At 35.5% G+C, this 13,821-nt stretch overlaps 1 protein-coding gene and 1 pseudogene across 2 annotated transcripts in view; one reads left to right on the forward strand and one right to left on the reverse strand.

Annotated features, from left to right (window-relative positions):
* Nucleotides 1-11,132, reverse strand: part of LOC113046004 (GPI-anchor transamidase-like) — a 32,802-nt pseudogene extending 21,670 nt beyond the window's left edge.
* Nucleotides 11,133-12,605: 1,473 nt separating this feature from the next.
* The window catches only part of ak5 (adenylate kinase 5), a 113,184-nt gene continuing 111,968 nt past the window's right edge, over nucleotides 12,606-13,821 (forward strand). For both annotated transcript variants that reach the window (XM_026206824.1, XM_026206825.1), the window contains exon 1: nucleotides 12,606-12,963. In XM_026206824.1, the coding sequence (XP_026062609.1) occupies nucleotides 12,904-12,963 (60 nt within the window). In that variant the 5' untranslated portion in view covers nucleotides 12,606-12,903. The remainder of the gene's footprint in view (nucleotides 12,964-13,821) is intronic.

The raw sequence follows: 13,821 nt of genomic DNA on the forward strand, positions 1-13,821 counted from the left end.
ATCTTCCTCTTTATGATGCATCTAATGTTTTCTATGGGTGAAAGATTTGGACTGCAGGCTGACCATTTCAGTACCCAGATCCTTCTTCTACACAGCCATGATGTTGTAATTGATGCAGTATGTGGTCTGGTTTTGTCATGTTGGAAAATGCAAGGTCTTCCCTGAAAGAGACGATGTCTGGATGGGAGTAAATGTTGTTCTAGAACTTGAATATACATTTCAGCCTCAATGGACACCAACAAAGTCTTCTGGAAGTATGTGATTTCCATTACAGTAGCATTCCTGTATGTGATACAGTGCCGTCTAAGTGCCCGAAGATCACGAAGATGAGTATTCCCGAAGATCTCCAAAATGAGCCAATATTTGGCATGACATTTCAAAATGTCTCACTTTCAACATTTGATATGTTATCTATATTCTATTGTGAATAAAATATAAGTTTATGAGATTTGTCAATTATTCCATTCCTTGTCCCAACTTGTTTGGAATTGGGTTTGTACATTAAAAACATTATTATTATAATTATTATGTTGAACACAGTTTTGCTGACATTTTTCAGGATAGAGGGAATTCAAAAGAATATCTATTTGAAAGAGACACTTTTGCAACAATATAAACGTTTTTACTGTCACTTTAAAAAATAAAAATAAAATCAAAAAGAAAAAAAAAAGAAAAAAAAATTCTTACTAACCCCAAACTTTTGAACAGTAATATATTTTTGGCTGAAATGACAACAAACCAACCTTGAAATGACTTCTAAACAACATTTACTGAACATCCTGTTCAGATGCAAGTTTTAAGAGCGTACATGATGCAATTCAGAAATAAACGAAAAGGACATTATTTTTTAGCACAACTCCCAGTGCACAGTGAAAGCCAGAAAGACATTCTGCAATCTTTCTGATGACAGTGAAAGAGAGATCATTCATGCGAGAGATCATTCATGAGAGTTCAAGTGGCCCGTCTCTATCAACATTCAAACGTCTCTCTTTCTCCCACGGGAAATCAATAACATCGTTGCTAATCCTGTAAAATGGAGAGAGAGTGAGAGAAGAGCAAGGGGAACAAAAAAGTGCCAGAAAAGAGCCTGTTATTGGACCTGTTTGATCTAGGAAGCACTGTGCCAAGCAAAGAGGATGTGGAGGGCATCAAAATGGATTGTGGGAGTTGGTGGGACTCCAACCACTCAGATGAATGGAAGAGAAACTCAGGCTCACCCAGGCCTTCAGAGAAAAGGTCTCCCTCCTGACTGTTTCAAAGCTGTCTGACCTACAGCTGTATTAGCCACTCTGTTTAAAGTGACGTGCTAAGAGACCTGTGGTCCACTAAGGCCGTTCTTTTCATCTGAGGCGACAGGATGTCTTTGTGACAGACCCTTTTTAAGTTAAATTGGTACTAGTGGATAAGGAAAATGTGCAGGACCTCGAATTCTCCATATAATTTGGCTAGAATTATAAACAACCACCTAACACACACACACACTTACCAAATCGTTCATGTTGGCCTGGCTAGCGGGGTGGACTTCCTCCAGGAACTCCAGTAAGTAGAAGGTGTACTTGTCCATCAAATGAACCCCTATTGCCAAGTCTGGCTGATGCTGTAGGGACAAAATAATACAGGTAAACCAATTCAAATATTCATCATTTAAAATCTATATTAACAATAAATGTTCAGGGCTTTCTAGGGAATCATGGTTTACAGAGCTTCTCGTCTAGTTTAGTGTATTATAGCCTGTTCACACCAAGTCCAATGTGACTAAATTAAACAATATATAATTTTTACTTTACCAAATTTTGAAGCATTTAAAAATGTCTACATAAATATATCCTTGTAAAAAAAAAACTGTATGTTTTAATTAAAATTATTGCCATGATACTGTACATATTTTTCTGCCTTATCTTTATTATAGTAAACAAAATCAGTAACAAACCCTTCTTATCCATCAATAATGTCATTAACAAGATTAACAATGCTCACATAGCTGGTTTGATGAAACAGTTTAGATACTATTCCGTTAATTCCGCATTAATCTGATTAAAATACAGTGAAAACTGTAATATTGGGAGCTATTACTACAATTTGAAATAACTATTCTACTTTACTTTAAAATGTAATATCTTCCAGTCTTCAGTGTCACATGATCTATCAGAAATCATTCTAATAAGCTGATTTGGTGATCAAGAAACTTTATTATTGTCAATGTTGAAAATGGTTGAGGTGCTTAATATCTCTGTGGGAACAGATATTTTTTTCAGAAAACTTTAATAATAATAAAAATAATTCATTACATTTATATAGTGCTTTTTTAGGCACTCAATCTCCTCATCCACCACCAGTGTGCAGCATCCACCTGGATGATGCGACGGCAGCCATATTGCGCCAGAACGCCAACCACACACCAGCTTGCTGAGAGGTGGACAGAGTGATGAAGCCAATCAGCAGATATGGGGATTGTTAGAAAGCCATGATGGTCGGAGGCCAATGGGCGAATTTAGCCAGGATGCCGAGGTCACACCTCTACTCTTTTCGAAAGACATCCTGGGATTTTTAATGACCACAGAGAGTCAGGACCTCGGTTTAATATCTCATCCGATGATGAACAAAAAGTTCTGAAGAACAGCATTTATTTTTTTAATAAGAATCTTTTGGTACATTACTAAATGTCTTCACTGTCACTTTTTATTAATTAAAATCTTTGCTTCACAAAAGTATTAATTTCTTTAAAAATCTGAAATATCTTATGTAATGATCCGTAAACCATATACTAAACTGCTTTGAATAGTTTTTCATTTAAGCTCCTAACATCTTTCAAAGGTTCCGCAGAATTGCAATAATATCCAAACAGCTACAACTAATGTTAACTGTCAGATATGCAGAAGATCAAGATCAGAAGGTTCGACTCACTGAGAGCGAGTCCTCTCCCACTTGGCTGCTGGCCAGGGCCTACAGGTTGGGCGAGTAAAACCTCTCATACATGGAGGCCCCCTGGCAGGTGTCTATGATGAACAACAACTCGTTGTACCTGCAAAGAAAGGAAGCCGTTATAGAGCCGGTTGATTCTTGTCTGATTCAAATCACTTTGCTTGGATAATCTACTATCGCTTGTAACTGAAGCTGGTCCTGAAGTAATAAGAGCTAGATCTGACCTGCAGTACAGGGCTCAATGCCGTTTGAGCAATGCTCACAATACAACCAACACAGCACTCTCTGCAAACCGTTGCCACGGTAACCAAGACCCTGCATCCATTAATCCTCCATTCACAAAATAAAATATATAATAAAAATTAGAAACCACTTCTGGCCATCTCTGACGAGTGAGAAAAACAGAATGAGGAGGCTTGGAATCGCATGAACCTGACATGTAATGGGGGAGCAATGAAGCACAAAGTAATTTATTGGATCAAGCCATGATCCAATAAATGCAATAAATTACCACATTGACAGGCGCAAAACATCCAGTGCTGTAGTGCTCTACAGGAAGAGAGGAAGCTCTCCCAAACTAGCCTCCCACAATATTTACACTGCACTGAAACCTAAACAGCCTATTAGAGCATTTATAACACACAATTAATATGTTAGGCAGCTGTAGCATGGCTTCAGCTATGTACATCATTGCTATGGCCAAGAGCCACACAATAAAGGCTAGACTGCATGTTTTATGTTATATTTGTTATATTTAATGTTTGTTTTGGAATTTGTTTTGGTAAATTTCTGCGATTTGCTCTCAAAAGCAGCAATTACACAAATTTTAAGCTGTATGAATACATTTGCTGATATGACTGGAAGTGTGGCGTTGCTTTTATTCAGCGGTTGAAAAAGAATTCCATGAATATCTTCATTGAGAAACCTCTTTAGAGTTTTGTTTAATTTTTAGATGCAATGTTGTTAAGTACTTTCTTTATTTTTCTGCCACCAATGAAAATAGTTTCAAATGAAACCAAGCCGCTACTAATGAGTTGAAAAATGTTTCAATTTCAATGGGCAAATCAGTTAAATTAATGATTCACTGACTAATAAAGACTCATAAATTTGTTACTATTGTCAGGGGTGGGCCTAACCTAACCTATAAGCTGCGGACACTTAGGGCCCCATCTGATATTAGCAAGACACATTTGGCAAACATGTATTCTCATGTGTTCTCAAGAGTGTCAAATGTTCACTCAGTTTTTTGTCAAGTTCTGAGCTCTGCCAGTTCGCGAATCCTCTCATTATAACAATGTGTACAGTAGATAAAATGTAAACATAAGATTCATTGTGCAGTGCAGACAGCTACACTGATTAACAGAACGTTGTGAGATCGAGATTAAATGAAGTGAAGGACAGCTTTTAGTGATTACAGAGGGAGTGCTCTTTGCACACTTTCTAGGCTGTATAATCCTGTCTGACATTCTCAGAACAGATGTATTAACCTTAGAGAAGACAGTATTGTTTTATATGTCAAGATTATATTTGTCTTGATGTTTCAAAATGATTCACTTGGGTGATTTTTCTATGCGCACCGATGCAAACTGTTGTGCACTCATACAAATGCACAAATGCGATGACTGGAGATTTTCACTTAATAATAGATTACATTTTCGAACTGTTTCTCAGCAAACCATACCCTACCTACAGTACCCATAAGAACAGTTGGAATACTGGACAAGTTGCATGGGATAATTTTATGACATTTGATTCAATTTTTTTGTAAAAAAAATTTGAAGCAGTTTTAATTCATTAAATGGTGCAAGCTTTTTTTTTTTTACATAATGAAAAAAAAAAAAAAAAACAAGGTAGCCTAATAATTTTTTACTTAAATTGCAAAGGGGTAAATAAACAATAAATTATGAGAGAGAGAGAGAGAGAGAGAGAGAGAGAGAGAGCAAAATAAGAGTTAGTTGTGAAAGAGCACATTTTTATTATGTTAGGGCCCCATACCTTATATTTGCTTAGGGCTCCCAAATAAGTAAGTCCTTCGTAATGATATCGTACGACTGAGAGCATGTCACTATGTTGGTCTGCACAAGCGCAAACAAGTGAAGTGATAATGCAACGTCTCAGTGCTCTTGGACTGTTGTATCAGCACTCTTAGAATACTGCTTGGCCCATTAAATTTGATTACCAGAACTAACAATTGTATAAAGAAAAAAACATTCTGAATAAAATATGAGTAGTGCTTGCTTGTGTTGGTCTGATGGTTGTCGGTTATAAATTTGTTCAATTGTCCTACTAGTATGACAAATGGAGCTAGATTTTATTCACTTTTTTATGCAAATCATCTTACAGAATACTTGTTATGTCGGAAGTCTCCCTGGAACAACCCAAGGTTAAGTGGCTCGGTCAAGCACATAAAAGTGATATCCATGGATACAGAGTGGGATTCAGACCTTTACCCATTCATTTAACAGAACACATCTTTCCCAACAAGACAGATTGTGTGTGTAAAATATTATTAACTAATATAATTGAGTATATATATTATTGATTAAATCATGTCAAAAATGTTAAGAGTTACTACGTGTTCACTGCAACTCTTTCTATAATTACCTCCTCTTTTGCCACATCTGCTCAAAGGCATCAGCCAGCTCCATGTTGCTGATCTCCTCAGAGTCCTGGAACTTCAGGAAGCCGTTTCCACCGTGACCTGTGAAAGTGGACACCCACAGGTTCAGAAAAAAAAAGAAATGAAATAAAAAGGCCAGTAATGAGGCTGTGCCTGGTCTGACCTGTCAGGTAGATGAGAATGTTGCTGCGGTCATCGGAAAGCAGACGTTTGGATCGAGGAGTGCTGGGGGGGACACGCCCTGTCAGGACTCGCAGGAAATTCTCCACTGTGACCTGCAAAACAAAAAGACATGCTTTTAAAAGAAAACCTGACACAAAAAGCAAGTGAAAAGTGCAAAGACAGAGTCTAGGTTTGGGTCTTAAAACTCAAAGGGCCCTATTTTAACGATCTAAGTGCATGGTCTAAAGCGCAAGGCGCAGATGCACTTAGGTCACGTCCAAATACACTTTTGCTCGTTTAAAAATGGAAAAAACAGACAAAGCACCCGGCGCATTGTCTAAAAGGGTTGTCCCTATTCTCCTAATGAGTAATGGCTGTGTTTTGGGCATAACATGCAATAAACCAATCAGAGCCTCATCTCCCATTCCCTTTAATGGCGGATTCGCTATTTAAATGGCAGAATTTGCAAGTGCAAAGACTGAACGTGTCTCCAGAGAGGAAACGGAGCTACTCGTGCGCAAGCAAATAATTCATCCAGTGACTATCCATTATGATATTTAGGCATTTTTATATTTATATAGTCTACACAATAATATTATTTTACATTGTAATCCTTTAATTCTTCATATTTAGCATGTTTGTGTGCTGCAGCACGTCCCTGTGTGTGTAATCAGCAGAGTGTATGACAGTTGTTGACCAGCGTATAGGCAGATTTTACCATGCTCTTAAAATAAAAAAAATAAAAAAAGGTGCCATTGACTTTAGACCAGGTTTTAGTTGGTCAATGGCGCAGTCTATTTCAGTTGCTTTAGCAATGCGCCAAGAATGCACCTGGACACACCTCTTTTCCAGACCAGCACATCCATGATCGCACAAATGCATTTGCTTTTTAAACAATGTGGCGTTGAACTTGTAAATGATTAGCTACTACATTGGGCTGAAACTAGCAAAAAACACTCGCATCGCATTGCGCCTGCTGTACAGTATGATAAGGCCCATAGTGACTGTCCTTAAAAGTCAGTAAAGTAATTGAATCGTTCACTTAACAGGTTTGCTAAAAAAAAAAAAAGCCAGTTCATTCAGGAAACATCACTGCTGTATGCTACTCAGAGACAAGCAACAGTCGAATCTTCTATGACTTTATTTAGAAATATCATAATTGAATTTTAAATAATATTGTTAAGAAACAACTAGCAGAACTGATGACTAGCCTTACTGGACATCCAACATATTTGTTTAAAACCAAGAGCAGCTTCACCTCATATTCACGGTAATCCACCTCCACATCAACTCCATACACGTTAAGCTCCATGTTCTTATGACTGAACACAGTGGCTGGTTTGGGGTTTCTATAGTTACAGGCCATATCATCGGCTAGCATCAGCACAATGTGACTGGGAAAACCGAGCAAACACATCTAATCAGAGCAGACAGGAAGACTTTTACTGTGGCTAGAGACTCAAATATCAGTGCCTCGTCGTGACAAGAGCACACACGCAGCTATCTCTGCAGAACACAAATAAATTAATGGAAAAACAGTGGGTAAAGACTATTTAAATAATGTGTCACTGTGTAATGAGGATGCCAGGAGGGAAAATAATTGATATACAATAGATTGGTCCAATTATGTTGTGGTTCAACAAGCCACTGTTTGTGTCTAGAGAAAATGCCATAGAGCATAATTGAAGTAAATGAGAAAGTTTACCTGTCTGGAATGCCCAGCCTCTTTACACTGCTGTATACTGACAGTGTGTTTGCCACATGCCGATAATTAAACCAGAATCTAGACGTGCAGACCAAGACATAAACATGATAATAAGACTCCAAAAATCATGAAAAAGCAGCAATTAAGAAAGAATGTTGTCAAGTTGTTATTCTAAATACATTATAAATGCATCTTATACCTCTAAAATTGCTTTTTTTCTCTTCTATTATTGCCATTATATTATATTGCTATTTTAATATATCTTTATGTACCCTCAATTACATTAAATACCTGTCAGCTTTAACCAATATGTTTACAGAAACTACAACAGCAGCCTAAAACACTGGATAAACAGAATTAACTTACAGTCTGTGGTGTCTTGTTGTTTCGCCCATTTAGATTCAATGTATTTTTATTTTACTTTCAGTTTTAGTAATTTTACTACTTGAACATTTTAAGTTTTGTTTTTCATATAATATGTACATTTTATTCATCCTGATTTTAATTATCAAAAACTATTCTTTATTTAGTTTTAGTTAACAATGACACTACTATAATAAGAGTTATACAGGGGGTCAGGGCCCACTAGGGGGCCTCAGAAAACCTCTAAGGAGGACTTCAATTTATTTTAAATGTGAAAATATGATAATTTTAAATAAAACAAGGTAAGGCATTAAAACAGTTTAAAAAACAAGCTATTTCTCATTTTGATCCACTGTACCACTATTAAAAAAAAAAAAATACATTATATATATATATATATATAACTCCATGGGAAATTTGATACGTTTCATGAATATACTTTATAGTTTATAGTTATGTCAAGATCTAAAATATTTTAGCAAGCAGAAATTGTAAATGAAAAAAAAAATCATTAAAATGATTGTTACTTATCTTAAATCACAAACAACATGGACGAGGTATTTGAATATTAATGGATTTGTCACAGGATAAATCAAGTTTACCATATTGAGAAACACACAGTAAAATTCTAACATTTTTATTAGGGGTGCACAATAAATATCGGCTGATAATTAATGTGCATCTCGTCAGTAACAGAGTATGTGAGCGGAGCGGAGTGGGAGCGGAGCGTGGAGTGGAGCGGTGTGATTTTGACAGGAGCGAGGAGCGGATTTTTTAAAAGTCGGAGCGTTGTGGTTTTCACTCGCTCCTAGAGCGCTCCACCACCGCTTCATCACGAGTACAATTCATGCCAACGGACCGTAATATAACTGCATATTTAGCAAATATTCACGTTAAACATATTTAACTATAGCTTGATACAGATGGATCTCTCAAATCAGAAGGTTACAATGACGACAATAGCCGAGCGGGAAGTTATAGGTTAGTTCTCAAGGAGTTTGTCTGTTCCTTTTACTGAATATTTTCGGGTTGAAGCATGATTTAAACCGTTACAGCACATTTACACGCAATCGCTTTCGCAATAATGCATTCAAACAAATGTAATCTTACAGTGTTACTTCATCTGTATCTGATTTTGAATGAGCAGAAATCTGTAAGAAATGCATTGATCTGTAGATAAAATAAAAATGTACTGTTATTACAAAATTTGCACAGCAGAATACAGTAATTATACCTTTTAATGCTGACATCCATGTTATTAGTTTGGCATGTGGTAGGAAAAAAAAGTTTGCACACAATAGCCTATGCCACTTTGAAACTCTCCTGTTATTTTATTTTTTTATTTTAATATAGGCTACGTTATGAACATAACATTTCAAACATACTGAAATACTTTAGCCACGGAGCGGAGGGGGAGCTGTGTTTCTGGTATCACTGAGCGCGGAGTGGAGCGGGAGAGGGAAATTGTGAACCCGGAGCGGAGTGATTATTAAATGCTCTGAGCGCGGAGGGGAAATTGTTGCCGCTCCACTCCGCTCACATACTCTGGTCAGTAAAGCCGGTTCACAGACACAGAGCTGTTGTTAACTGACAAGTGGTGATAATTTGCGCAGCTTGTCAGTTAACAAAGGCTCCGTGTAGTAACAGCTGCTCTATGTGAAATCGTGCACCCGATGGAATTTACAGCTGATTAGCAAACCAGCTTTACTGATGAGATTCACATCAATTATCGGCCGATATTTATCAATCAAACCTAGTTTTTATTTTTCAAATAATAATTCCAGATCGAATATTAGACTATTTGTCAACAAACCTAATTTATTAAAACTTACCAGGACTGCCCAGTTGTTGGTATGACCACTGCTAAAAAACTGTCCAGCTTTGATCTAAAAAATAAATAAATAATGCATTATACATTTAATGTGAAAATTCTCATTTTCAGGCAAATCCAAGGGTAAAAGAAATGTAAACTGAGACTATACATAGCCTTTTGCCCATTTTAGCCACTGTATAAAAGCAAGAGTTGCCTCCACATGTGTTGAATGAATGCTGGCTGTATGCACTTTATAGAGAAAAATTACAAGAGGCATGAAATGATTTCTTTGAAATGTAATGTGACTTTAAACATCATGCACAGGTTTTGAACTGGTGAAGTTAGTTACACAAAGAATCCAGATATTCATAAAATAAAACATACAAATACCAAATATAATTAAGTCTTTCCGAGTGTATATAAGTGGTAGGCTATTTCAGAAAGGAAAATGTAAAAGCAGACAAATAGGATTTAGCGTGAACCAATACATTTTGAATAAATTATTACTATTGTGTAAATATGTAATCATGTTAGCCATAAAAAGTAACTGTAGTCTGATTATGAGTATTTTAAAATGTAAATTAATCTAATTATTACAAGTACTTCATTTTTGGAATCTGAATGTGTAATCCAGGTTACATGAGTCTCTCTCACATATATAGTTGCAACTAAGAACATTTAAAATATATTCATAATGTAGTATCAAATAATAACACACAAAATTTACAATTATTATCAAGTAGGCCCTACCTAATGTGCTTTTACCTTTATAATTAAATAATCTTCAAATAGTTTTTAAATTTCTACTTTTATCATTTGAATACACTACAAATGCACATACAGTTAAGCTTCTTGTATTTTGTTATACTCATCTATTTTTATTTTTTACATGGAAAGCACATTTAATAAAATAGGTGTTAGATTTGAAATGATGCCATTCTCTGAAGAAAACTCAATATTCTACTTATTTTATATTGTTTGACATTTACATTTTAAAAAATATTACCATTTTATTGACATTTATGCCTATATTGTGAAACTGATGTACTTGTGTGGATGTGGATGTGATGTAAGAGAGTAGTGAAAGATGACACAAGATGATGAAAGGGCATTTTGTCTTGAACAGAGTGCATAATAATAACAATAATAAGATACTTTACACTTGCTCATTTATTTAAAAAGCTACACAAATGTACCAGTAAGATTACATGTTTGTGCTTTGTTAACATCGGAACACAAAACATGTGAAAAAATGTGTGTGTGTGTGTGTGTGGTGCTTATATATAACAAATCTGAACATAAAATTAAACCTTCATACTGAGCTGAGTGTATAACTGCTGAAAGCTTCACTGTCCATTCAATGAATCACAGAAACGCTTTGCAACAGCTATGAATAAAGACACTTACCTCAACATAATTACTGTATGCATATTGCATGGAAACAAGCAAATGAATAAATGCACATGCTGTCAGTAAATTGTAATAATCCATTTTGATTCATCACCAGCTGATGACAGTCTAGATTTGCATTTTACAACCAGGAAGCGTTTTACTTCCGGTATAATTAAAAGTCCCATTTTTCGAAATAGAAGTCATCCGTCTGCTCCATAGACAGTGCTCTGCTCACATGTTTTTGTAGCAAAAAGAGAAAAAAAATGAGTACATGAATATATGATTAGCCTATGCATTACATATTATCAATATTTTTTTTTTTGTCCCAGATCCCATACATTTAAGCAATAACTGTGGTCCCATAAACTGTAAACAGAATTATAAAATTTTAAGAGGGACCATCATCAAGCAGAAATTACATTATAATGCTTAGTTACATTCAAAATTGTTCTGTATTTATACTATTTTTCCCATACTCACACAAAAAAAAAAAAACAGCTCAATTTCATGAATGCTCCAACAAGCATTATGCACAAAATTAATCTTAGAGTTGTACCTAAGACTTTTTTTTCAGTCACTTCAGACAGCAGCAGCTCTTCTGTCCTCACATGATGGATGTTTGAGAAACAAAAGCATTCCCACATTACAAACGTTGTCTGATTTACACAATAGCCGATATTCCTAGGACCTGTTTATCAGCAGGCACTGGAACACCGACAGTGGATTAACTGAGATTAAAGAACAGATGGAGGCTAAAAATGTCAAAAATCCAGCATGGAACATTTGGTGCCTGTGTGGCCTTACTGCAAAAATTATGTCTGAGGTTACTACACAAGCTAGTATTAGGCTAATGTAGGAGTTAGAAACACCAAAATGAGATTCATTGAATTATTTTCTCTCTCTCTCTCTCTCTCTCTCTCTCTCTCTCTACATTGATACATATTGTGTCATGTAATTTATTTATTTAGATTAAGTTATTCATTCAGATTATTATATAAACAGATTGTATCATATTTAACAGTTTTTATAATATATTTAATTTGTTTCATTATATTTAATTTCAGTTTAATATAATATAGCCTATAATATATTAATACATATAATAAGAATAGAATAGAACAGAATATAATAAACTAATAATAGAATAGAATAGAATAGAATAGAATAGAATAGAATAGAATAGAATAGACTTTATTGTTCCATTTCTGGGAAATTTGGACACCATGATCTGGCCAGTTCACAACACATCTGTCACAACAAAGTAACTACATAACATAAAATATTGTGTCATTTTAGATCATTATAAAATGCATTTATTAGGCTAAATTATACAATATATTAGCAATTCATTATTGTATATTTTACTATACAGTACGTACTGTAAAATGTTAATTATCAAAATATAGATGGCTTATTCAATGCAACGTATAGGCATATTACAATTTCAAACAGAAATAAATAATACAAATAAAAATAAAAGCTTTTTGAAATGTTAAGATGTGCGCACAGAGGTCTGTTCAAGATCTGATATGAATTCAAATTATATGAATGTTTATCTTAATGGCTTAATGCTAAAGTGATTTTCAGTGACTGCTAGTTTCCTCTGAACTCCAGAGACGCGCGCATCAGCTGGCCAACTCTTGAGTCACTCGATCAGCGCGCGGGCAGCGTGCAGGTGTTTCGCGCTGTGTTGGCGGTTTCAAACACTGACGAGAGATACTAAGACTAAGAGCAACACTGGAGGAGAGCTTGGAAGCAGCATGTAAAAGGCGCAACGGTTTCCTGAGATTGTAGCTGTCTGTATCCATCTCGTTTATTAGGCACTTGGAGAATGCGTTAAGATCGCAACATCACGGATTCGTGAACCTGCAACAGAATACATCCTACACTCAACGCAACAGGATCGAGAGTTTTCCCGAAACAGATATGAACACCAACGATGCGAAGGAATATCTCTCCAGAAGAGAGATACCTCAACTATTTGAGGTGAGCATTTACGTGTCTGAACTTTTGTTTCTGTAAAGAAGATGTTTCCATCATCAGCTGTTAAGAAGGACAACATGGAGAAGTTGTCCTTCTTATGTTTTGTGCATATGTATGCCCGAAAACTGGCAATCACTATACAAAAGCAATGTTGGTTCGATATACGTTTATGAAAAAATGTTATCAGATTAAAGTTGACTATTCACAATAAAAAGGTGATGATTCATTTAAATGTGCGTGCATGTGGGGTACTGTATGTTATAAATAGCCTAATGCAAAGTCAGTTGTTGAATGTTGCATTGGATTAGATTATAAGGAAATTATCGAGGCTTATTTATGTGCTTATAGTTGCTAGTGTGTGCGCGCGTTTTTGCGCACAAAGCTGAAAATGTCGATCGTGTCTGAAATTCGAGTCAACGTCGTTGATTGTCCATCGCTGTTTATTATGGTAGGCGTGTTGTCAGAAGCCTATGCTTATCAGAGTCAAGTGTAATAAGAAATAACATGTATTTAAGGATTGTTCTCACGTCAGTTTTACAGTGACCTATTATTATTATTTTACTATTTTATTGTGAACAATATAATTCTAGAGTCAATACCTCTCTTTAAACTGTTAGTGCTGTCCCAGGGGGACACTAATGAAACCCATGGCAAAAATCTTCTACTGTTTGAAGAATTTGGTCTGGAATATCCTAGGCATATGATGAGGATGATGGTGATGATTTAGATTAGGGTCCTTATATGAAATATGTAAGAATGTGTATATTTTAGGAGCTGTCGTTTTTCAGAGTTTGTTTTTCACCATTTTAAACTGCCGTGCGGTGTAAAAAATTCATAAATAAATAAATAAATGTGTGTGTG

This window comes from Carassius auratus, chromosome 27 (genome assembly GCF_003368295.1).
Source record: "Carassius auratus strain Wakin chromosome 27, ASM336829v1, whole genome shotgun sequence".
Lineage (NCBI taxonomy): Eukaryota > Metazoa > Chordata > Actinopteri > Cypriniformes > Cyprinidae > Carassius > Carassius auratus.